A 24,713-nucleotide genomic window follows, 5' to 3' on the forward strand; every position below is an offset into this window, starting at 1 on the left:
TCTGCATTATTTCCCTAGAGTTGCGGTCTGAGACTTCCAAAACATCAGGTGAATTTTAAAGGTCATTGCTACTATACAACAACTGGAATTGGAGAATGTTTAGAAATGTTAAAACCTCTTTTCCAACATATATTTTTATAAATATGATATGATAATAAAAATTAAGTATTCAGGGTATTTTGACACCTTTGTAGAGCTTAAGTCAGCTTGTTACGTAAGAATATCAAAATACATTAGTTATAATTTGGTTTACCTATAAATATGTCATATTGAGTATTTTGAATGCTAAAGGAAAATTTATTCAGATAATTGTAGATTTTCATTTTTAATGGAACAGGCCGATAGATTCAATTTAACATAATCCATAAAGCACTGGCCATGTTCAAGTTATTTTGAGGGATAAAAGAAAAAATGGTCCATGCCTATTAAAAGCTTAGTTTTTAAATCTGATATTTTAAACTTTTTGTCCAGTTTATGTGGAGCAGTAAAAAGCTTGATAAAGACATATTCACCATGTTTTCATAAAGCAAGTAAACTGTTATGATTTCATAATTTAAAATCCTCAATAGTTTTTAGTAGATACAAAAAGCACTAAGTTTTGGAAAATAAATTGAGTAGAGGAAATTCCCAGAGTCACTAAATACCCAATTAGTTGAAACTTTCCAGTTGGTCTCATTTAGAAACACAAATTTTACTGGACAATATATGAAAATCAGATTTTGGTCATTGGTGTTTACCTCAGAAGTGTGGAAACTCTTCCATATGCTAGAAATAAGTTAGTTTTTGCGTTCTACTGAGGACAAGGAAAAAAGGGGCATATATAATTTAGGGACTAGTCTACTTTTAAACATAAAGCTTTTTTTTTGATACAACATGTATATCAAGAGTTCATATATCATCGATACATAATATAAATATTGCACTATACATACAAGTTTGCATACAGAAATTTATAGACAAAACGTAAAGCTTTAGGATTTTCAAATCTGATCATTATAGCTCCTAGATTTACCTGTGAGCAGTGGTTCATATGGTAATTCTGTTTTTAAGTTTTGAGGAATCACCATACTGTTTTCCATAACAACTGCACCATTTTCCATTCCTACTAACAGGGCACAGGTTTCCAGTTTCTCCACGTCCTTGCCAGCACTTATGTCCTGTTTTTTTTGTTTGTTCTCGTCTTGTTGTTGTTGTTGTTGTTTTTTACAGTAGCCTCCCTAATGGCTGTGAGGTGGTATCTCATTGTGGTTTTGATAAAACGATTTATTTTTGAAGAGTAAAACAAATAGTGATAAGTGAACACCTTTTCTTAGGTGTGTTATTCCTCAGTATTTTCAATTTATTAGTTGAAGGACTAAAAAATATTCTGTTGCAGTGGGAGGGGAGTAAAGGATAAAATACCTAGGAATAAATTTAACCAGAGGTGAAAGACGTGTACACTGAAAACAGTAAGACGTTGTTGAAAGAAATTGAAGGTGGCACAAAGAAATGGAAAATTATCCCATGCTCATGGAAGAATTAACATTGTTAAGATGTCCATATTACTTAAAGCAATCTACAAATTCAATGCAATCTCTCTCAAAATCCCAATGACATTTTTCACAGAAATAGAACAAACAATCCTAAAATTTGTATAGAACCACAAAAGACCCTGAATAGCCAAAATAATCCTAAGAAAAAGAACAAAGCTGGAGGTAGCACACTCCCTGATTTCAAATTAAACTAGAAAGCTGTAGTAGTCAGAACAGCAAGGTATTGGCATAAAAACAGAAACACAGATCAATGGAACAGGACCGAGAACCCAGACATAAACCCACACATGTATGGACAATTAATTTACTATAAGAGAGCAAAGAACATAAATGGAGAAACTACAGTCTCTAATAAATGGTGCTGGGTAAACTGGACAGCAAAAGAATGAAACTAGACCACCATCTTATACCATACACAAAAATTAACTAAAAATGGATTAAAGACTTGAATGTAAGACCTGAAACAATAGAATTCTGAGAAAAAAACATAGACAGTACACTCTTTGACATCAGTCTTAGCAATATCTTCCTGGATATGTCTACTTAGGCAAGGGAAACAAAAGCAAAAATAAACAAATGGGACTACATAAAACTAAAAAGTATCTGCACAGCAAAAGAAACAATCAACAGAACGAAAAGACAACCTACCAAATGGGAGAAGATATTTGCAAGTCATACATACAATAATGGGTTAATATCCGAATATATAAATAACTCATACAACCCAACAACAACAACAAAAAACAATTAAAAAATGGGCAGAGGATCTGAATAGACATCTTTTTCAAGGAAGATATGTAGATGGCCGACAGGCACATGAAAAGATATTCAGCATCACTAATTATTAGGGAAGTTCCTATCAAAACCACAATGAGCTATCACCTTATGCCCATTAGAATGGCTGTCATCAAAAAGACAAGAAATAGCAGTGCTGGACAGGATGCGAAGGAAAGGGAATGCTCTTATACTGTTGGTGGGAATGTAAATTGGTGCAGCCACTATGGAAAATAGTATGGAGATTGCTCAAAAAATTAAGATTAGATCTACCATATAACCTAGTAATGCTACTTCTGGGTATTTATCCAAAGAATACCAAAAACAAAAAAAAACACTAATTTGAGAAGATATATGCACCCCTATGTTCATTACAGCATTATTTACAATAGCCAAGATATGGAAACAACCTAAGTGTCCATCAACAGATGAATAGATCAAGAAGATACTGTGTGTACATACAATGGAATACTACTCAGTCATAAGAAATGTGAAATCTTGCCATTTGTGACAACCTTGAGGATATTATGCTAAGTGAAATAAGTCAGACCATATGATTTCATTAATGCAGAATATTAAAAGTAAATAAATGAACAAACAAAATGAAACAAAAACAAACACATAGATACAGAGAATGGATTAATGGTTACCAGAGGGGAAGAGAGGTGGGGGAGGGTGAAATGGGTAAAGGGAGTCAACTGTATGGTGATGGATGCAAACTAAACTTCTGGTGGTGAGCTTGCTGTAGCATATACAGAAGTCAAAATATAATGTTGTACGCCCAAAATTCATATAATGTTATAAACCACTGTTACCTCAATAAAAAACGAGAGGGGGGAAGGCATGAATTTTCTCCCCCAAATTTATATGTTTGTACCTATACTTGCAAGGATAGTCTACAAAGAAAGAGGTTATTCTTTACTGCTGTGTCCCACCTTTGCCATTCATCATGCTGCAAGGTTAAGTTTTTTCTTTCTATTTTTAGTTGAACTAACAGTCTTACTAAATATAAAGTGGGCTTCTGTTCCACATTTGCAAACACAGTGTCTTGTAACTGCTGTAGAAAAATCAATACTTCCCTAACAGGCTGCTCTGTGTGAATAAATATACAACAGCCCAAGTAGCAGGTGCCCTAAATACTTCAAAACAAGACCATGTGGCTGACAATTAGAGATGGGAAAAGTATACTAAATCTGTGATTTAAAAAGAAATAATCTAAATGAAGTTTATTTTACCGTTGCTATACATAGCTCAAGATTTTGCTTTGCGGATTGGATAAGAGTAAAATTTTCTATGGTGGAAGGCTTGTATGGGTTGCACAGATTCTTTGTTCCCAAACTGTTTTCAGTAAAGAAGGCTAGCCTCATACATTCCTGTACAATGATTTAAATGTGGGTATGGCTTCTCTACTGTCCTAGAAAATCAGGCTACAAAATAGAGTATATGAATTTTGTTTGCATTATGATTGAAACAAGCCAACTATAAATGACATGTTTTAAGACAATCAGGAAAATTTTAATATAGGCTGGTTTTAGATTAATTTGAGGAATTACTGTTTGCCTTTTTTGAAGGAGTGATAAAGGCACTATGATTCTATATTTATAAAATGACCTACCTGTTAAAGATACTTACTGATGTTTGTACAAGTAGAATGTTATGATGTCTCTGACTTGGTTTAAAATTTCTCAGGGAAAAAAATAGTTGGGTTGATAGGTGAAACAAGATTAGCAAAAAAATTTTGATAATTATTGAAGCTAGATGATGGTTATGTGGGGATTTATTTTACCAATCTTTGTAATTTTGTGTACATTTGAGATTTTTCATAGTAAAAAATTTTTAGAAGAAGAAAATCACATTGTAAAATGTCTATAAATGGAAAACAGTTTTTAAAAGGAGATTCAACAATACTCAGTGAAATAGTGGTAAATAAAATAAGTGCACGCTAATGATGTTCTTTGTTAGAGAGGTCAAGGGATGCCAGACTCAGGAAAGATTAAAAACAAAGATCCGGGGCTTCCCTAGTGACGCAGTGGTTGAGAGTCCGCCTGCCAATGCAGGGGACACGGGTTCGTGCCCCGGCCCAGGAAGATCCCACATGCCGCGGAGCGGCTAGGCCCGTGAGCCATGGCCGCTGAGCCTGCGCGTCCGGAGCCTGTGCTCCGCAACGGGAGAGGCCACAACAGTGAGAGGCCCGCGTACCGCAAAAAAAAAAAAAAAAAAAAAAATAGAAACTCTGAGATTTAACATGGATGACTAGGATAATGGACTGAACTCAACACTCATATGCTAGACAAAATCATCTACGTCCAGCCCACCCTCCACCTTCCTTTCCTCTGAATTATCGATACCATCCATACCTTGGAGCACTTGCTAAACACCATTTTGAGCTCACTATTATCACATTGTAGTCTTTTCAGAAAATTGTTTATTTTTTGTTTGCACCAACATTTAAATGTTTATTTAGGCTGTATGTTTATTATATAAAAAAACAAGAAAATTATATAATACAGATAGGAACCACCTTTTTTCATATATAAAAATCACCAGTAATATCATCACCCAGAGATAACCACTGTGCTTAGTATTAGGCGATATAATCTTCTAGACTCTTATATATATTTTCATTTTAAATGAAAGATGTACCTGTGCATACTGTATAGTACCTTGCTTTTTCAGTTAATTATATTGAAAAACTTAACTTGTGTTATTCTTCAACCTCATTTTTAATGATTGCATAAGAATTTTAATGTGTGAATGTACAATAGTATACATAACCAATTCCCAATGATTTATGTAATGTTTAATTGTATCTTATGGCTTTTTTTAAACTGTGAAAAGGGTAAATCCCTAGTTTTTTAATTAAAAATAATGAAGAAATATTAACATATGGAAATGTACTGTTTATATATCTGTTTAGGGGAATATTTTCTTGCTTGAGGTGACAACTGTAATTGAATGTATTCTTGTGACGACAGTTTTAAACAAACTGTATAATACTAATTTTCTGAAATCTTATTCAAACTAAATATACTGAAACATAAATATTGTATTCAATTTAGGAGAACACAAGCTTCACTTCATCCCTGCCCTGATTGGCCCCTTCCTGGAAGTGACCTTGATACCCCAGCCAGACCTCCGGAATGTCATGATTCCTATTTTTCACGATATGATGGACTGGGAGCAGAGGCGAAGTGGCAATTTTAAACAGGTAGGCGGATGTGCTCCTCGGAGCAGCTGGAAGAGTTTCAGTTCTCTTTGAGCATCTCTGAGCCACTGCATTCAACTCTGAGTTGTGGAATGAGCACCGAACCAGATTTCAGCCTGGGCTGCCTACTCCCAAGCTGCGTAGCCTCGGACACCTCTCTGGTAGTGTGTTTCACTGGGTCTCCGAGAAGCCCTAAAAAAACATTTCATTCCCTTTCAGCTAAAAAATCCTGTGATTTCCTAGGTCTGTGGTTAAGAACTGGCAGAGACTTTATTTGCTCCCAGCTGGACACAACACGGAGGAATCAGAGGTTAATGATTCTTAAAATCATTGACCTCTCAGTTGTCTGCCCATTGTATTTGGTGAATGGCTTAGCTTTGAACATTTGATGCACAGTATGTTTTATTGCTCTTTGCTTGAAGCATTGAGAATTAATTTAAAGGGAAAAGCAGTAGCAATTGTTGTAAAGGAAATTCTGAGGAGGTGAGCTTAACATTTCTCTTTGACATAGAATCTAATAGCTCTGCTCCAGTTTTGGAAAGACAGACGTTCTTATTCCAAAACCAGTTCTCATAGCAGAAATCAACTGCTTTTGCCATGCCAAGTCACTCCTATTGGAGACAGCAGGCCTACTATCTCTTCACACAGTCATTGCACTCACCTATGTGCACTCTCCTGTGTGAAGGATCTTTCCTGCTTCTCCAGATGCAGGCCTTCTCAAGTCTTAGAAATGATTGTCAACTGTACAAGCAAGCTGAACGCATACATAGGACCCTCCTGTTGCCAAAAGCATGGCATTTCATCTGTATCAATCTCTACATTTATTTTCAAGAAAGCTAATACCTGAATGAAAGGCTATTTAAAAATTGTATTGGGGAAGACCCACTTTTCTTCCCTTTTCTCTTTATCCCCTTATTGAAATTTGATTCAAAGGGAATAATTGTGTTTAGTCCCTTGCCAAAGTCAAATATCCCTCCCTACCCCTAGTTGTTTAACTCTCTCTGGCCAGGCAGAGATTCTTCATTTTCTGTCTCCTCTGTTGCCTCCGACAGATGAGGGATATTTATTTCTGCCTTCCTGATACTGAAGTCCTAAAGGATTTATGTTCTTGAAAATATAAATGTTTTGACTACAGTTTTCAGGAAATATGTCCTTTCTCTCTCATGCTGCCTATTGCTGACTTAGAATATGTCTATGGATCTACCATCTGTACATGGTTAGGACAAATTCTCAACTTTAGCAAAGATTTAGCGCGACCTCGAGCTGTTTTGAGAAAGAAAATAGATACAAAACACATCAAAGATTTAAATGAATGTTTGTGGATATGGTAGTTTGCTGATGTTCTTATATATATCATGATTAAAAAAAAAAATGAGACTTGCCAGTTTTTACAGCTCCTAAATAAAGAATTCAAACATTTAAGCTGGGCTGCAGGCATTTGTGTTTGAATCAACAAATAGAAGTCTTTGGCGACAGCACATGCTACCCTACCGGGAGTTTGAAGTACGTGCCTGCATCTGAATTGGCCCCCTAGAATTCCAAGGGGGTGTCTCCTGTTAACCACAGCTGATAATGTCGCTTTCACAAAATTTACTATGGCTTTTTCCTGTGCAGAAATAAATATGTTTCAATATGCCTAGAAAATCCTACTTGTGAAAGGGAGGAAAGAGAGTAACATTTGGGTCTGTTTCAGGTGGAAGCCAAGCTCATTGACAAACTGGACAGCCTGATGTCAGAAGGCAAAGGTGATGAAACATACCGTGAGCTCTTCAACAGTATGTGAGTAACATGTTTATCTCAGGTGGATTCTGTTCCGGGGATTTGGTGTCAGTGCTAAGCAGCGGAGAGCTACAAAGACAGCTTGGGTCTCACAGGAGTGCTTTGTCTTTGTGGAATGTGAAATAAAGGATAATTGCTTAGCTGGCGAATGGATCTTGTTATGTTGATGATTAGACATATCTCCTTGTATTAATCTCTGATTAGGGCAGGTTGCAAGTGTTATATAACAAATTCCACTCTTTTCATGCCTAGTAATTTTTAAACTGGGGCTGCAATATAATGATTTTAAATAGGGTCAAGAGTGAGAGAGGAAAAGACACAATAGTGGTGTGATTGTTGTATTTGTGCACAGTGCTTTCCGAAACGAGATATCCTTGGTTGATTTGCTGTTGGGAAAATTAACCTAGTTTGCATCTGTTCTTCAACAATTGATTTAATTCATCGATACTTATTGCTCATTCAGCATTATTAATTTCTTCCTAAATGTTTCTTATTAGAATATCACAGAAGCAAGTCGTTTTTAGTAAATTCTGTGATTAGGATTTGTATGGAGGATAGAGAAATAATATTGTAAGGAGACTTTGAGGTTATCTTACTAAGGAAAGAATGTGATCACTATCATAAGATGAAGTGCTTATACCAAGTATTCATCCACTGTGTGAAATGGCCAGAGAGGATACATAAGAAGGTTCTAGTGCTTTAGGATTTTAATTCTAGCACTTGTTTCCTCTACAGCTTTCTATGGATCTTAGTCATTTTCAAACCTTTTATACTTATGAAGTGTTTCTTTTTGAAGGAAGAACCAGTTCTTTGTGCTTGGGAAATGTTTGCAGCTCTTTCATAAGTGCAAAAACAATTTAGCAATACATTTTTCTATCACGAAATACGCTTTTACTTATATTTACACCCAAGTGTCACCTAAAACTAAATATTAATGCTTTAGTACTGATAGCCAAATACAAAATTCTGTAATTCGTTTTATGATCATAAATTTAGGGCAGTGGATACATTAATATATAGTAAAATATATATATAGTAAAATATATAATATATTTTAATATATATTGAAAAGTATTACTAGTGACTGATAGGTTTCAACTTGCCTGATTCAAAATCATTCTTGAAGCTTTTAAGAAAATTATATTGAAAGGAAAAGCCAAGAAGGGGTACACAGATTTCTTGTGGTAGTGGTGGATGATAAAATACATTCTTTGTACTGAGTCCTGAACGACGCCATTTTCCTCTGATACTGTAATTAAACTGGAACTTTTAATAATTATTCACCAAGCCCTCGTTCATTCTAGTGTACAAAGCATCTGTCTTTCGTGACAGCTGGAGTTTAGCAAGAATTCTGATTAAAACCTCATCCAATATAATAAATTGCTTTTGAAAACCACTCTCAGTTCAGTTACTAGTCCTTGGTTTGAACAAAGAACTAAAATGAGAAAGCACTCAGTAAAATGAATCTCTTGAGATTTGTGATTAATTATTTATGATACATTCACAAGATTAATAAACACTCACATAGCTCCATAGTGCCTCTTATCAACTTTAATAAAGGCCTGATAGCATGCAGTTTGGATTGCTTGTGTGTAAATATGGCTTTGAAATAGAAGATGTACCTTGACGTTAAAATCAAACCAATAATTACAATATTAAGCCTCTATAATTAGGACTATTTTAAGGTGCCTGATTCATTCCATGGAGATTTTTATTCTTTTGTTGATTTTTAACATATTACTAGAAATATTGCTAGAAATATTTTTCTTTCATTACTACCTGGGCTCAGAAAAGAAAGTGAAAATCCAACTATATTTCAGGAAACAATAAAATGCTTTTCTGGCAATAGAAATCACAATGAATTAGTATAATCACAGTGAGTCACTGCACACATTATGAATTAGGAACACATGCCACTATGGTACAGATTCTCATTTGTTCTCTGTATTTCATGTCTAAAACTTCTTAAAATTTGTTCAGAAGCTGAAAGGAGCTCACTGCTTCCTGAAAATGTAGTATGTACTTGCCAAAGTAGCCTCCTTAGAATGAGACTGTAAATTTATATAGTAACTTCCTTCCTAAGAACTCATCTTTCGCTGACCCTCACGTTATCTGCATTTACCCACGCTACATCTTTTTGAAATAAATAGGGGTCAGGATTGATTGTTTTTGATAATGCTGAAATTGTGGATCATTGCCATCCATGTGATATTCAGAATAAGGTATCAGAATGAAATTCTGCTTCCCTGGATCCACTTCATTCACTCATTCAGCTTCATTTATTGAGCATCTCCCTGTGCTAGGCGCTCTTCTAAGGCTGAAGATGCAGCAGTGACTGTGCTGTAGGAGCACACAGTGGGGTACCAGTAGCCTTGGGGGTTCTAAAGGGGCTTTCCGGAAGAGGTAACCTCCACCTCAGTCCTTTACTGTGCTCTATCGTGTGTTGCTCTAAATAATTCAGTAAGACTCCAAATCATTTCATAGATCTTTGCTTAAATGTGATCACACATTTAATTATAGTTTGCAGACAGAGGATTAGCTGTGTAGCACATACTTAGGTATCTAACTCTTCTCTTTGGATTAAGAAGAGTGTGCACCGACACAGGTGTTTCATATAAGTGTTGGCCTCCACACAATCCTGTTAGGCTACAGAGAGAGGTAGACTGAGGGTCAAATTCTACACCCTTCATATTCCTTCACAGAGTAAAAGCCTGTTGGGCAGGGTGTCATCCTGCAGGACCATGGCTTATCCTGCTGTTCAATGTTATGGAGTCCCATTGCCTATCAATTAGCAATAAGAAATCACCTTGGAGTGGGGGGGGAGATAAATTAGGAGTTTATCCTAATTTATCCTAATAGACATACTTCTGTATATGAAATAGAAACAAGGACCTACTATATAGCACAGGGAACTATATTCAATGTCTTGTAATAACCTATAATGAAAAATAATCTGAGAATGAATATATATACATATATATGTGTGTGTGTATATATATATATATATATAACTGAATCACTTTGCTGTACACCTGAGACTAATACAACATTGTAAATCAGCTATACTTCAGTTTTTAAAAATGGTTTAAAAACATTAGAAAAGAACGATGCATAGTTAATGCTCTTTTGACATGTATGTAAAGTCTAGTGCATTAGTTCATGTAGCAACCATTCATCATTTTAGTGCCTCAGAAAAAGAAAAGAAGAAATCACCTTTCACTGTGATTAGATGAGTTCCCTGTGTGCTCACCATGGGCACATCAGCCTGATTATAGACCAAATAGAAATATACCAAATTATAGATCAGTGTCACCCAAGTTATCTAGAGAGACTCTTCTCTTCTTGTCCGATAGCTTCTCCTTATCAATGTGTATCAGGTAAACTGGGGGGGGCAAGCTTCCCCACAGAAAGAACTAGCCTGGCCGAGAAAGCAGATGAACTGGGTTCTAGGCTTGGTCCTGATATTTGGGTCTTGCGTTAGTCAAGGGAACAGGCTGTGCAGAGCTGTGCCTCTTTTTACAAGAGGATTCTGTAGCTCAGATTTCTTCCTGCAGCCAGAGACTGTGCAAATTAATGAAACTCATGCCTATAAAAGAAGTCTCTATATATTTTTAGAATTATTACCTAACTTGAGCTCTTTGTTTTTCAGCCTCTAAAGTATATGAGGTGTGGGCTGTCACTTGGGAAGATTTCTCCATCATCCTGCATTGCTTTGTCAGGCAGATTTTCATTTGAGTACTTGGTTCAATACCAGTTTGGCATTTAAGCTTGAAACAGGTGCTTCTCAGAGGCTTTTTAAAAGAAAACACGTTTAGAACAAACTAGGGGACCTTTCCCTGGGGGATTAGTCAGGGCAAGTTCCATCCCTTCAGGTGCTATTTCTTCCCATCTTCCCCTCCTTAATCTAGGAAACAGTTCAGAATAAACCAGAAAAACAAATGATCAGGGATGCATAGACACCAGATGAGGAGATAAGACAGAGGGCTGGGCACTGGAATGGTAATAGCAAGAAGCAGTGGGGAATGGGAAGGAAGATTGAGAGAGAACGTAGCCACAGAGCAAAAAAAACAGCTTTGACAAAATAGCTTTTTTTCTACGAAGCACAGTATAGGATAGGCTGAGATGGTACTTGTACGAAATGGTTTCTCTCTATGTTATTCCTGAAACCAAGATGAAAGGGGAACAACATTTTAGAAATAATGATCATTAAATTTAGGAGGGCAAAGTATCCTCATATTGTCATGCCTATGTTCTTACTTTTTTCTTTTGGGGAAAGTTCAGTCGTAAAGGTTTTTGCCAAGTATATGGTTAATTTGCTGAGAGGTGGGAGTCAAAGTAAAACAGAGCCTAATTATTATGATTGTTTTGTGTTTACGTAGCAGTGCCTCTGCTCCAAGGTGCTTAAGATTAGGGAAAATGTAGGAGGAGAGATGTGGTTCGGTACTTGTCATCAATCTGCTGTAACAACCGCATAGAAAATCCTCTGTGATTAATGACAAAATGAATGAAACTGTTGAGTGAGTGCACAGATAGTACAATATGTATTGAGTGGGCAAATGTTAAGTGAAAGGAAAAAACGCAAAACGTCATACCGTCTGTACAAGGATTTTCCTGTAGCAGTTGCATTGCAGTAAAATTGCTTGGATGAAGATGCATTCCACTGAGAGGTAGGAAAACATTTTTATCTGAATAAAGCAAGATCTTACTTAAAAGTAAACTTAGAGGCACTCCTGTTTTCGCTTTTCGCAGTGTGGTTTGGTGTGGTGAGGTGCAAGCCTCTGTTAGTGGAAGAGAGAAGCTAGGAAACAATGTCTTTGAGCTGTGAGGTGCTTGCATATTTTGAAAATATGATTTATATGCATGTGTTCGTATTTGATGACTTGGATAATGAAAATCAATTTGCTTTGTCAATGCTTCCTGGATTAGAATTCCACTATTTGGTCCCTATCCTAGGTAAGACATTGTTTGCAAATTGTGCTACTTGTGAGATGTTGCAGTGGTTGCTAAGGCATTTAAGGTATTGATGAAAGTAAAATGGTTGTCATGGTGACTGATAAAAATAAATGTTGAAAATGCCCTGGGTTCTTTCTTTTCCAGTCTACTAAAGAAAATTGAGCGGGAAACATGGAGGGAGAGTGGTGTTTCATTAATCGCCACTGTAACTCGTCTAATGGAGAGGTTGTTAGATTACAGGTAAGCCGAGCCCCCCCCCCCCCCCCCCGCCCCCGCCGCCCTCCCGGTTTTCCAGATATGCCGCGCTCCCCTTAGAAAGTCTGAGAGTTAGAATACAGTCGACATTGCCCTTGGGTTAATCACTCAAAGAATTGATAATCAGACCGTGGAACCTTGAGCAGTAAAATAACAGACCTCTAACTAGCTGGTTCCGAGTTTTTTCTTCGCTTTTCCTTTTTTATGTTTTGTTGTACGGGTTTTGACAGTGCTTTTAAAGTCTCAGTGAATTGAGACAGTCCTGTTATTAAAGAAATCTTTTTTCTTGGTGTTTAGACTCACCCATTAGAACCAGTAGATCCGTTCATCTTAGGGTGATGACAGTGAAACCAACAATTGTACAACCATGCTGCTTTCTTAGAAAAGGAGAGGGGGGATGAAACTCACACCATTAGCTTTCAGAGTCATTTTTTGATTTGGAAATGATCTAAACTGTTGAAGCAGTTCATCCCACTTAAACGCATGGTGTTTTAAGAATAAACGCTTCATTCTCACCGCTGATGGCCAGGCTCAGCAGATCCTTCTCACCCCAAGTAAGAGGTGTGTAATAACACACCTTCACTCCTCCCCTTCCTGGAGCCCCCGTCTATTGAGAGGGAGCACAGTCCACCTGGCAGTGAAATTCTCAGCAACACTGGTGCTCAGCAGGGTCTGACCGCCCCCCTCCCCAGCCTCTCCCAAGCTCACGCTTCCTGGGGCACTGCCTCTATTCTGCTGAGCCTCATCTGAACAGCAACTTGCAAATTGCCTCTAGTCTCTGACAGATCCTTTTTTATTTTTTCTTCCTAAAAGAACAAACTGTGTTCACCCCTAGGAAGGAAGTTCTGTGTTCTGACTCTTGCTTTCTGTTTTTAGGGACTGCATGAAAATGGGCGAGGTAGATGGCAAAAAGATTGGCTGCACCGTGAGCCTCCTGGTTCGTAAACAATTTCCCTTTTCCTCCTTATATCCTAACGTTTGCTTTTTCACAGAAATACTATGTTTTGTTTATCAGCCACCATGTGTCTTTATCTGGGTGTTTCTTAAAAGAGTTTAGATATGTTTTTGCTTCAGGTTGAATTAAATGCCAGAAAATTCTGAGCTTCGAACACTGCAGAATGTTCCCACTGTAAAATCCCAGAGTGACGCCAGGCTTCTCCTGTTGCATCGCTCCCCTGCCCTGGAGTCTTTTGTTGCTCTCCTAGGGAAAAGCATGATGTCCCTGGAGAAAAGTCTTTTCACTTTTGTGTAGACAGTTTCTTTCTGCCCTTCTTATATGTATTCTAGGTTTCAATAAATATTAATGTTCTTTTCTGAACAAATGACAGTTTCCTATTTAGCACATGAATTTTCACTCTCTAGCTTCTTTGCAAATTAAATCCATAATACTGCTGTTGTTAAGTTGTGGATTATAACTAGGATGACCACATAATTTCTCACCCAAACAAGACGTTTTTGAGAATAAAAATAAATATTGGGTAAGGATAATAGGCTACACCAGAACAGTTCTAGGAACACAAAATTTGTACTGAAATGTCTCATAACTAATTATCAAATAGAATGGTATTCTCACTACAGAGCAAAAGAAGGATTATACATTCACATTCCTTTTTCAAATTTTAATATAGTATAAATTGATGCTTTTGATAATTTACCTTAATCAGATTTAAAATACAGGAATGCGTTGTGACTGCTTTGGTTCTAAATTAGTGAATATCATGGTTTGTTTTTCTTGTTTTGTAGAATAGATGAAACCTCACCATCTATTCTAAGTACTTGCACAGACAGAATTCTAACTCTTACTCTGATGCACATGAGTCTGTCACATGCCTTTTTTTCTCTATTTGTCTGCACCTTAAAATTTGTTTGGTCCCCCATTCTGATTCTGTCCTGTCTTAGCTCATCGATTTCAGGTTTTTTTGTTTTGTTTTGTTTATTCCCCTCACAGCCCCACTTCAGAGCTCAGGATTTTTTGCTTTCTTATGACTGTCTTTTTAATCTGTTTCACTAATTTGTTTTCTCACTGTACTACATCTCTGAGTATATGACTTTATCCTTTTTTACCACGCCTACCACTTCCTCTTCATTTTTGCATTTAATTGTTACACCTCCACCTCCAATATCAGTTGCTAAAAATAGTAAGACCTGATCATCCTCTATCAGGCTACCTCTTGTTATGCAGTTTCTTCTGTAATTTGTATCATCAGACCCAACAGTAACCTGCAGGCCATCAGGCCAAGCTCACTGGGTCAACCCATTATCTCTACTCTTAGCACTTATTTCTAACCTTGAGCACAGTCATTTCCACTTTTAAATTTCCTTTCTGTGCTTTCCCAGCTTTTTGCGGGCCTTTCACCAGGGTCAAGGTCCTCAGCCTGATCTCCTTCCACGTCCCTGCTTGTACATCAGTAACTGGGGAGAAAAGCCAAGTGCTCTGTCAGCTTCAGGTTTTCTCAGTTTATCTCCTTAATCTTGGCTCTACCCCAACTCCAAACACAAAGTCTCATAAATAGCCTCAAAGGAAAGCCTTTACCTTTTTCCAAAGGAATCGTCTTCCATTGTCTCCATCTCCTTTCACAGCGTCCTCTGTTTAGAGGTACACGAATAAATGTAGACCCTAGGTTCATTTCCTCAACCGGTATAACAGGAGAGATCATTTCCTCGGATGAAAGAATGAATACTTCCACCTAAATGTGTTTATTCTAGTTTCCCAGTAGGAATAAGCCAGAGACTTAATAAATAAAATCAGTGGCCCCGTCAATATCCACCTGAGACAATGAATTTATCTTGCTAGTTTTTCACTGACCAAGAATAGTCCTTATCAGACTTCCCTGGTGGCGCAGTGGTTAAGAGTCCATCAGCCAATGCAGGGGGGACATGGGTTTGAGCCCTGGTCCTGGGAGATCCCACATGCCATGGAGCATGCACCACAAGTCCATGCACCACAACTACTGAGCCTGCGCTCTAGAGCCCGCGAGCCACAACTACTGAGCCCGTGTGCCACAACTACTGAAGCCCCCGTGCCCTAGAGCCTGTGCTCCGCAACAAGAGAAGCCACCGCAATGAGAAGCCTGAGCACCGCAACAAAGAGTAGCCCCCGCTCGCCGCAACTGGAGAAAGCCCGCGCGCAGCAACAAAGAACCAACACAGCCAAAAATAAATAAATTTATTTTTTAAAAAAAGAATATCCGTATAGAAAATGCTAACGCTTTGAAAGCTGTTCTAATTTCAACCAGCACCCGACTACTTATTATTAAAGGACAAAATATATAACTTTGAAGCTAATCTTTTTAGCTTCTACTCCATATGGAAAGTTTTTGATTTCTACCTGCAATATGGTTCATTTTTAACCACTCCCTCCCTCCTAGAGATTTTTCTTAACTTTTTGGAAAGATCAATTCCAGATTGTCTTCAGGAGAGCTCTGGCTTTCTTTACAAGATCAGAGTTAAACTGTAGTATTAGGCTGGTAAAAATGGGTAATCTTTGACATGACTAATACAAGGAAATGTAATTATTGTTTTGTTCTTTGTGTCACTAGTTTTGCCAGACACATGTGAAAGATTCTCATCTGCTGACTGGAGAGAGCTTTGCTTTTTTTTCAAGAACTGTTCATTTACAGAGTGATCACTTATTTGGTTCCCAAAGAAATACGCTTCTTACCAGAGAGCTATTAGAACAAATTATCCTTTAATAACATAAAAGCCTGCTATGAGGTTGTTAAATTTATGTTTATGGTACAACAATTCTCGCTAATTAAAATGATTTTGGTTATAGTAGAGATATGAAGAGCATTGTTTACTTAGCTTTTTAAAGAATGCCAAGATCTACAAGGCACAAGACAAAAAGGGGAAGAATAATGGTATGAATTGGAAAAAATATTTTTTATGATGCGTTCAACTAAACGTCAGTGTCTCAAGGTTAGAAGAGTCCTCATACTGAAGAATGGACACCTGTTAGGTAGTGGCCAGAAAGTACATTGACAGAAGTTCCTCAGGCTTTGAGCCCAAGTACAATTTAAGCAGCCACATTGGCTAGTTTGGTCCATTACCAAAGCACCTCTCTAGCTAATCAAATTCAGAAACGTTTAGAATTCCTGGACTTTCCCCCCCTAGAAAAGCCTGTCACTGCTTCAAGTCAGCAGATTTATCCCCCCATCACTATTCATTTTCCCTTCTTCTACACACCAAGTAGCATCTGTCAAAATAACAACAGCAAAAAAATAAAATAAAATAAATAACAACAGCAGTAGTAATGATAGCAGTTCAGATGGCTTTAGCAGGGATTTCAAAATGTACAATGATCTGCTTTCTAAAATTGCCTTATGTAGAGTCTCACAGCATCATGCTTTTGCTGGACTCCAACTTCTTACACTTTTGCTCGTATGTTTACTAAGTTCAGTGAGGACTAATGTAATGACTGATGTGGTAAAGGAGTGTATGTGGATGCCTATAAAGTGTACCTTTAAAATGGCAATGTAATGTGTCCAGGTAAGTCAGAGTTGAGTTTTTGGTGACAAATGTTAAAACATTTTAGAGAAGTTTAATAAGATCCAGATACCTTTTTTTAATAAACCAAATATTTCAATAAGCATGGCCCTGTAACAGTAATTTGAAATAAAATCTCTTATTAATCCCTTTATGTTGTAGTCATAAACTGGAAACCTTTAAAATAAGTTTAAAATTAAAGAAATTATCCTTTGACTATCCATGATCAAATTTAATAAACAGGTTAATCTCTTACATATTTTTAATATTTTTAGTTGAATAGGCTGATTGTCCACTGGCAGTTAAACTAACAAAAAACAACAGAAAGTAACAAATGAAATGTGAATCAGTGGTAATAACATCCCCCCAGGAATTACCAGCCTATTCAATAAATGATAAATAATGTTTAATACAGACAGTGCTGAGTTAAAAATATGTCACTGGGTCTCCTTACTTAATTTTTTAAAGACATTTATACAGAAAAATTAATCTGTTCTCTTGGTTCAAGATATCAAACTTCAAGCAGAGTAAAAGGCAGATACTTGACAACCTAATTGTTGAGGAATTATCCATGCTTGTACTCTTTTTTATAGAACTTCTATAAGACTGAACTGAACAAGGAAGAGATGTATATACGCTATATCCACAAACTCTACGATCTGCACCTCAAAGCACAGAACTTCACAGGTAATTGTGTCTTTTGGCTCAGGTTGGGGAGGTGGGCAGGTCACTGGTATATTAAAAATAATAACTCATCTGTTTTTTGAATTAGAGCTGAGGACTCAAGCATTTCTCCTTTAAAAGTGGAATTTATTTTTAATTAGATTTATGTTTCTAAGTACTCTATGTTTTTAATATATTGGCTTTTTTTTTTTTTTTTTTTTTTTTTTTTTTTACTATATCTCTTTGTGTAGTTTTTTAGAGGTTGCTTTTGGGATTATAAAAAGCAACTTTTCACGGTCTACTTAAAGTGAGTATTTCACCACTTCAAGTTAAATATAGGAACTTTACGACCTCCCCACTTTACATTGTAGTGTCATAGGTATTACATCTAGGTACCTTGAAAACTCCATCGGATAATGTCATAATTTTTAAGTCATACCTATTTTAAAGAATTTAAGAGGTTAAAAATAATGTTATATTTACTCAGATATTTACCATTTCTGTTGGTCTTTCTTCATTCCTGAAATTCTCAATTTTCCTCTGTTAACATTTTCATTCAACCTAAAGAAATTGTTTTAGTATTTCTTTTAGAGCAGATCTAATAGTGAAGAATTCTTAGTTTTCCTTCATCTTTATTTTACCTTCATCCCTGAAGGAAATGTTTGCTGGATAGTGTCTTTGTTTGGACAGTATCTTTGTTTCAGTACTTTAAAAATGTTGTTTTACTTTCTTCTGGCCTCCATTGTTTCTGATGAGAGATCTGTAGTCATTTAAATTGTTCCCCTGTATGTAATGTGTAATTGTCTCTGGTTGCTTTCAATATTTTATCTTCGGTTTTCAGCAGTTCAGTTATGATATATATGGGCATGGTTTTCTTTAAGTTTATCCTGGTTGGGTCTGCTGAGTTTCTTGGATCTATAAACTTATTTCCTTCACCAAATTTGGGAAGTTTTCAGGCATTATTTCTTCAAATATATTTTCTGCACTGATTCTCTCTTTTAGGACTCCAGTTTTATGGATGGCCAGTTTTATGACCTTTTGGTATCATTCTATAAGTTTCTCAGACCCTGGTTTGTTTTTTGAGGTTTTTTTTTTTTCAATTTTTCTTCTTTCTGTTTTTCAGATTGGATCATTTCGCTTCATCCATTTTCAAGTCCTTTGCTTCTCCTCTATCATTTCCATTCAACTATTGAGCCCTTCCAGTGAAATTTTAGTTTTTGTTATTTTTATTATATAATTCTAAAATTCTTATTTGGCTGTTTTTTTAATAGCTTCAATTTCTTTGCAAAGAACATGTATCTTTCTATTTATTTCACGAGTGTTCACTTTTACTTCAAGTAGCATGGTTGTAATAGCTATTTCTTAGTATTTGCCTATAATTTCAACAACTGAATCATCTTGGAATTGGCATCTGTTATTGCCTTTTCCCTCTGAGATTTGTTTAGTTTTCCTGGTTCTTTGAATGTCAAGTAATTTTGGATTATATCCTGGGCATTTTGAATATTATGAGAGTTCATCTTCTGGAGAATATTGACTATTTTTATTTTAGCAGAAAATCAGTTAGTTTCGGACCTCAAGTCCTGAGCCACCTTTTGAAGGTCAGTTTAGTTATCAAAGCCTTTGCAGCACTTTCCTGGTCTTTCCTGCATGTAAGTCACCCAGGGAGAGTCTGGGACATGGACATTTATCTATACCATAATTCATTTATCAAAATCTTTGTTATGTTGATTCTAGTTCATTCTGCACATGTGCAGCTTGGGGGTGAGCCCAAGGAAGTCATACACAGAATTTAAAAATTCCTTCCTCCATCTCCTTCCTCTCTCTGATATTTCTCACTCTTCCCATCTCCCAGGGGCTCCTTTTCCTAGTACTCTCACTTGATCCAAGCCAAAGTACTCAGAGCCAAGGCTTGATCCTCCACACTATGATGTACTATGTACAGTTGGTCTCCCTGGGGACAAAGCAGTGAAAGAAAAGAGAAAAATGGAAGCTGTTGCTGCTGCCACTGTGATTGCCCCTATTGTCACACTTCAGGTTTACAGCTTTGTCCCTGGGACTCAGAGTGGACCAGAAGAGTCAAAAGTATTCCATCCGGGCTTCCCTGGTGGCGCAGTGGTTGAAAGTCCGCCTGCTGATGCAGGGGACATGGGTTCGTGCCCCGGTCCGGGAAGATCCCACATGCCGCGGAGCAGCTAGTCCCGTGAGCCATGGCCACTGAGCCTGCGCGTCTGGAGCCTGTGCTCCACAACGGGAGAGGCCACAACAGTGAGAGGCCCGCGTACCGCAAAAAAAAAAAGTACTCCATCCCACAGAAGGTCCTCTTCCCAGTCCTCTGACTAGAGGAGCTTTTCTTGGAGCTTTTTCTGTCTGTTTCCATTTGCAGTTCCAGGAGGCAGGGAAGGCTAAGCCAGGAGATAGAAAAGGCAAAAAATAAAAACAAGGAACTCACCACTCTGTGGTCCTTCTTTTGAGTATTGATTTTACTGTCCTGTCTACCTTCTCATTTACTGTTCAGAATTCTCCAATAGTTGCTTTACATATTTTGTCTGGGGTTTTTAGTTGAATCAGTGGGAAAGATACACGAGAATGTGCTTACTGCATCTTAACGAGAATGAGCACCCTTTAACTGGATTTAGGAACTACAAATCTTAGTCTTTTGCCACACTGTTCTTCCAAAGAACTCCTGAACCATGGTTCCTCCCTCAGCTTTAAAAGAGTAAAGGAACCTTTCTGAAGTGGTGCTCTTGCTCAGAATTTAAATATGCCTCTAGCTACAATTCCACTGTATCACTTAAGAGCATCACTGTTTACTTTTTTTTTTTTTTTTTTTTTGCGGTACGCTGGCCTCTCACTGTTGTGGCCTCTCCCATTGCGAGGCACAGGCTCCGGACGCGCAGGCTCCAGACACGCAGGCTCAGCAGCCATGGGTCACGGGCCCAGCCGCTCCGCCGCATGTGGGATCTTCCCAGACCGGGGCATGAACCCATGTCCCCTGCATCGGCAGGCGGACTCTCAACCACTGCGCCACCAGGGAAGCCCTACTGTTTCCTCTTAAACTGGAGACTTCATGATATCTTTGATGCCTCTTATTCATGAAGTGCTATTGGTTCTGCTTCCTAAACATCAAAACCATTTCCTTTTTATTATTTCCAGTTTCACTGCCTCGAATAGGCCTTCATCATCTCTCACCTGGACTGCTTCCTAACTGTCCCCGGAGTTACCTCAGCAAACTTTAACCTGCAGGCCGGCCAGCCGATTTTGTAAAGAAAGTTTTATTATAACTGAGCCACACCCACTTAACTACATATTGTCTAAGGTTGCTGTTGTGCTCCACTGGCAGAGTTAAATAGTTGCACAAAGTTGTAGTGTGGCCTGCAAGCCTAAATTATTTACTTTCTGGCCCTTTGAGAAAATTTTGCCAAGCCCTTCTCTAGATATAACTCTATCAATTCATGTCTTCTACAAAATAAAGCTCAAACTCTTTATTCGGAGCCCATCATAATTGAACCAACACCTGTCTCAGCCTCATCTTACCTCTCGCACTACATTCCTAATTTTTATCCTTAAGAGCCAGCTCCTATATCATCTTTTCCAGGAAGTGTTTACCTTCCTTCACTTCCCTCATCAACTCTATGACTCAGCACTCCCTGCCATGGGCTGAGTTGATATTTCCAACTCTTTTCCCACTGCGATTTTTTCAGATTTCCATTAAAACATTTATCATGTTGTTTTTATTCATAGTTATATAAGGTGTATATTGTGTGTGTGTGTTTAATAGGTACATAGGTAGGTAGTAGAGAGATCTTTAGTTGAAGGATAAGTTCCTTGAGGACAGAAATGATGTTTTCTTCTTAGTCTTCCCAGTTCTTTGACTAGTGCCTAGCAGTGTGAGACTTAAATAATTGCATTACTAATGAATGCACTCAATGAGATTTTAATACCCTGAGAGCAGATTTCTCTCTTTCAATATTGCTAATTCCTTAATCACTGAGGAAGCCCCAGTATCTCTTCACACAGATGTGCTGATAGTTTTGATGAAATAAACTAAGAATTTTGAGCTGACTCTGTTGTCTGGGAGTTTAAGTGGTCATTTTAAAGTAGTTTGTAGCCAATTTTTGAGAGAAATGGTGAACCTAGTTTTTCTATCTTTGAAAACAACCTAGTAGACTTGTTTTATTTTAAAGTCCATAAAAAAAAAGAAATGAGAGAGGGAAGTGAGGGCAAGCTCTTGCAGATATGTAACAGATACATTTTCGTTTTCTGAAAATCCAAATCTGTCTATTTTGGAAACGAATAAATTTTTTTCTTTAATTTGTTTACTCAGCTTGCAGTTTTTATGTTCCCCAAAGTCATAAGAAATAACTTCTTTTCCTATATAACATTTTTCTTATTTCTCTTCTGTCCTCATTTTTGTGTGTCCTTGGAGAAAGGGAAATTGATGGAAAAACTTCTCTATCTTTATAGGATTCAGTTTAAATGGCTTAACCCCTTCCAGCCCTCTGTGACAGTGCCCTCCATTTACTTGTTTCATCTCCACTCTTCTCCCGTGTTATTTCTTTTTGCATATTGGTGTCCTCATTGTAGACATCTCAAAACCATGGAATGAGATAGCCCATATTTAATTATGTGATGATGCCTTTTGTTCAGAATTATAAACACTTTTAAAAACATTGTCTATTGGAAATTCTGGATGTGATTCATCCTTCTCTTTTCAATATGTAGTATTGTCTTCTAAAGATGTAGAGGAATAAGTATACAACATATAATAAAACATTTACAATTTGTTAATGTATTCAAACAACCTTAGTAGTCTGTTGTTAACACCTCAAAGGCATACATGTTTCCTTTAATGCTTCCTTTACACACACTGTTTACCTCAGGTATTCATCATGATTTTCCTGAATCAAATTCTGAAACAGGTGTAATTTGTTTTCACACCTTTCCCATGTCACCATTCCGTCATTTTTCAGCTTCCTCTGCTGGCCCACCAATGCTTACTTGTTTTTCCACACTTCCCAGGGGCAAGTCACCCACACGTGACCTTCCAGCCATCCCCTGGACCTTCCCAGGGCAAACATGATTTGGAAAGCAGTTTAGGGATTAGAAACTCTTCATTGCTCCCCCTTTTTTTCACTTTTTTGTTGTGGTAAAATATACATAACATAAAATTTACCATCTTACCTATTTTTCAGTGTACAGTTCGGTGGCATTAAGTACATTCACATTGTTGTGCAACCATTACCACCATCTGTCTCCAGAACTTTTTCATCTGTCCAATCTGAAACCCTGTACCCATTAAACAATAACTTCTCATTTTCCCCTCCCCCAGTCCCTGGGAACCACCACTCTACTTTCTGTCTCTGTGAATTTGACCTTCATTGCCTTTTAGGTACCACCCTGTGGTCAGCTGCAGGCTTCAACTGTGGGGAGTGAGGACCCTCAGTCCTCACCCCTCCCCCTTTTCACTGTGACGTGGTTAGTCTTAAGGGTATTTTTTGAGTGCTCAGGGAGACACACAAGAAATTTGAGAGACAAAGATGATAATTCCTGAGCTGCATCACTAAGAGAAAATAGGAGTTATTTAGTAGTTAAAGCGGAAAGGCTTGAAGGAACAGGCTGTGAAGGACCATAGGTGTCAGTTGGTGTGATAAGTGAGGGGAACCTTAGTTTGTTCGGATAACATGAGCAAAGAGTGTGGATGGAAAAACAAAGACACACATGGGGTTTTCTTAGGTGCTTGGCATGATAAGAATATGTGGGTAATTAAAGATTAGGAAATTATCTCAGGAGGCCTCAGAGAAAAGTAGAAGGCTATTCAAATACAGCACAGCTCTGATGATCTGGTTATTATCATCACCATTCTTGTCCTCTGTAAAGCAGTCTTCCATGGCAACCTACGTTGTGGCGATTCAGCTGTTTCTGCATCCACTTATTAACCAACACCCTTTAGCGGATATTCCCTCTCTCCATCTCACCACAAGAAGGGTTTGTCCAGTGCCCAAGCAAGAGAAGCCACCTCTGTCCCTGGTGGGCAGCTGCCTCTGGGTCAGGATGCATCTTGTTTCTTTCAGCAAAAGCTGATAATGGGGTCAAGGGGGCTGGAGGCTTCTTAGGAGAGACAGTGGTGGGCTCCTTCTTACCTGCAATAAGTGGAGGAACAGTGGGAATATGTGAGCAGAGGGACCATATCATGGGCAGCCTTCTCTGTCACTTTAGGAAATATAAATTTGTTCTGTTAGTTACTTAGAGTCATTGGCTAGTTTTAATCAGGGGAGCAATGTGATCATTTGCAGTGAAGGAAAGTCATATTGGTAACAGTGCACAAACTGAATGCTGGGGGATAGGAGACTGCTGGTGGGTGATGAAAGCTTTTGCTACAGTCATTGAAGCTGCAGGACTGAGCTCACCAAAGGTAATTAAAGAGGAAGAACCGCCAGAGCCTGTGCCTTACAGGACTTCAACACTTGAGAGAAAAGAGAAAAGTGATAGGAATCTAGCTCTTTATCGCAACTCTACGTGATGCATTGAGATAGCCAAATCATAGTACTAGAACTTAACATGTTACTTAAGAGCTTTATGTGTAGTTACCCTTCAAGCAAATAAGTGAAAAAAAGAATTACCATTTATGGATATTGTGGCAAAAGCTCCTACTGTGTCTTTTGAGACGTGTGTGGAGGTGGTGGTTAAATAGATAAATAACATAAGGGTTTGTTCATTTTATTCAATGCAGTAAATGAGTTGGCTGTTATAGTGTTAGATGATTATTATTATAGTCCTTCATCGGTGACAGTGAATTCTGGTTCCTATTCTTGATGTATTTGGCCATATTTAGGGTTCAGGAAAAGAAGAGACCTGCAGAATAGCAAGTATTCTGTTAACTACACTACCTGTCAACTATGCTTAAGCCTGTGGGTCACCATTTTCACACGTGTGTATAGAATGTCATCTCTTTTCATGTTTCCCCAAGAAATTCCAACCACACCAAACATGTCATGACTTCAGTAGCCATTACTGAAGATTTGTTGGGACTAACCATGGAGGTCATAGCACACGGCCCCCGCAGTTTG

The 24,713-nt window shown here is 37.7% G+C and overlaps 1 protein-coding gene across 1 annotated transcript in view; it reads left to right on the plus strand.

Annotated features, from left to right (window-relative positions):
- The window catches only part of DOCK4 (dedicator of cytokinesis 4), a 480,421-nt gene that overhangs the window by 413,440 nt on the left and 42,268 nt on the right, over positions 1-24,713 (plus strand). The window contains exons 31-35 of the mRNA XM_027102161.1: positions 5,366-5,514; positions 7,205-7,290; positions 12,388-12,483; positions 13,375-13,435; positions 17,577-17,670. Of these exons, the coding sequence (XP_026957962.1) occupies positions 5,366-5,514; positions 7,205-7,290; positions 12,388-12,483; positions 13,375-13,435; positions 17,577-17,670 (486 nt within the window). The remainder of the gene's footprint in view (positions 1-5,365; positions 5,515-7,204; positions 7,291-12,387; positions 12,484-13,374; positions 13,436-17,576; positions 17,671-24,713) is intronic.

The sequence above is a fragment of the Aethalodelphis obliquidens genome, unplaced genomic scaffold (assembly GCF_003676395.1).
Source record: "Aethalodelphis obliquidens isolate GAN/ISIS:26980383/991018 unplaced genomic scaffold, ASM367639v1 scaffold5, whole genome shotgun sequence".
NCBI classification, from domain to species: Eukaryota; Metazoa; Chordata; class Mammalia; order Artiodactyla; family Delphinidae; genus Aethalodelphis; species Aethalodelphis obliquidens.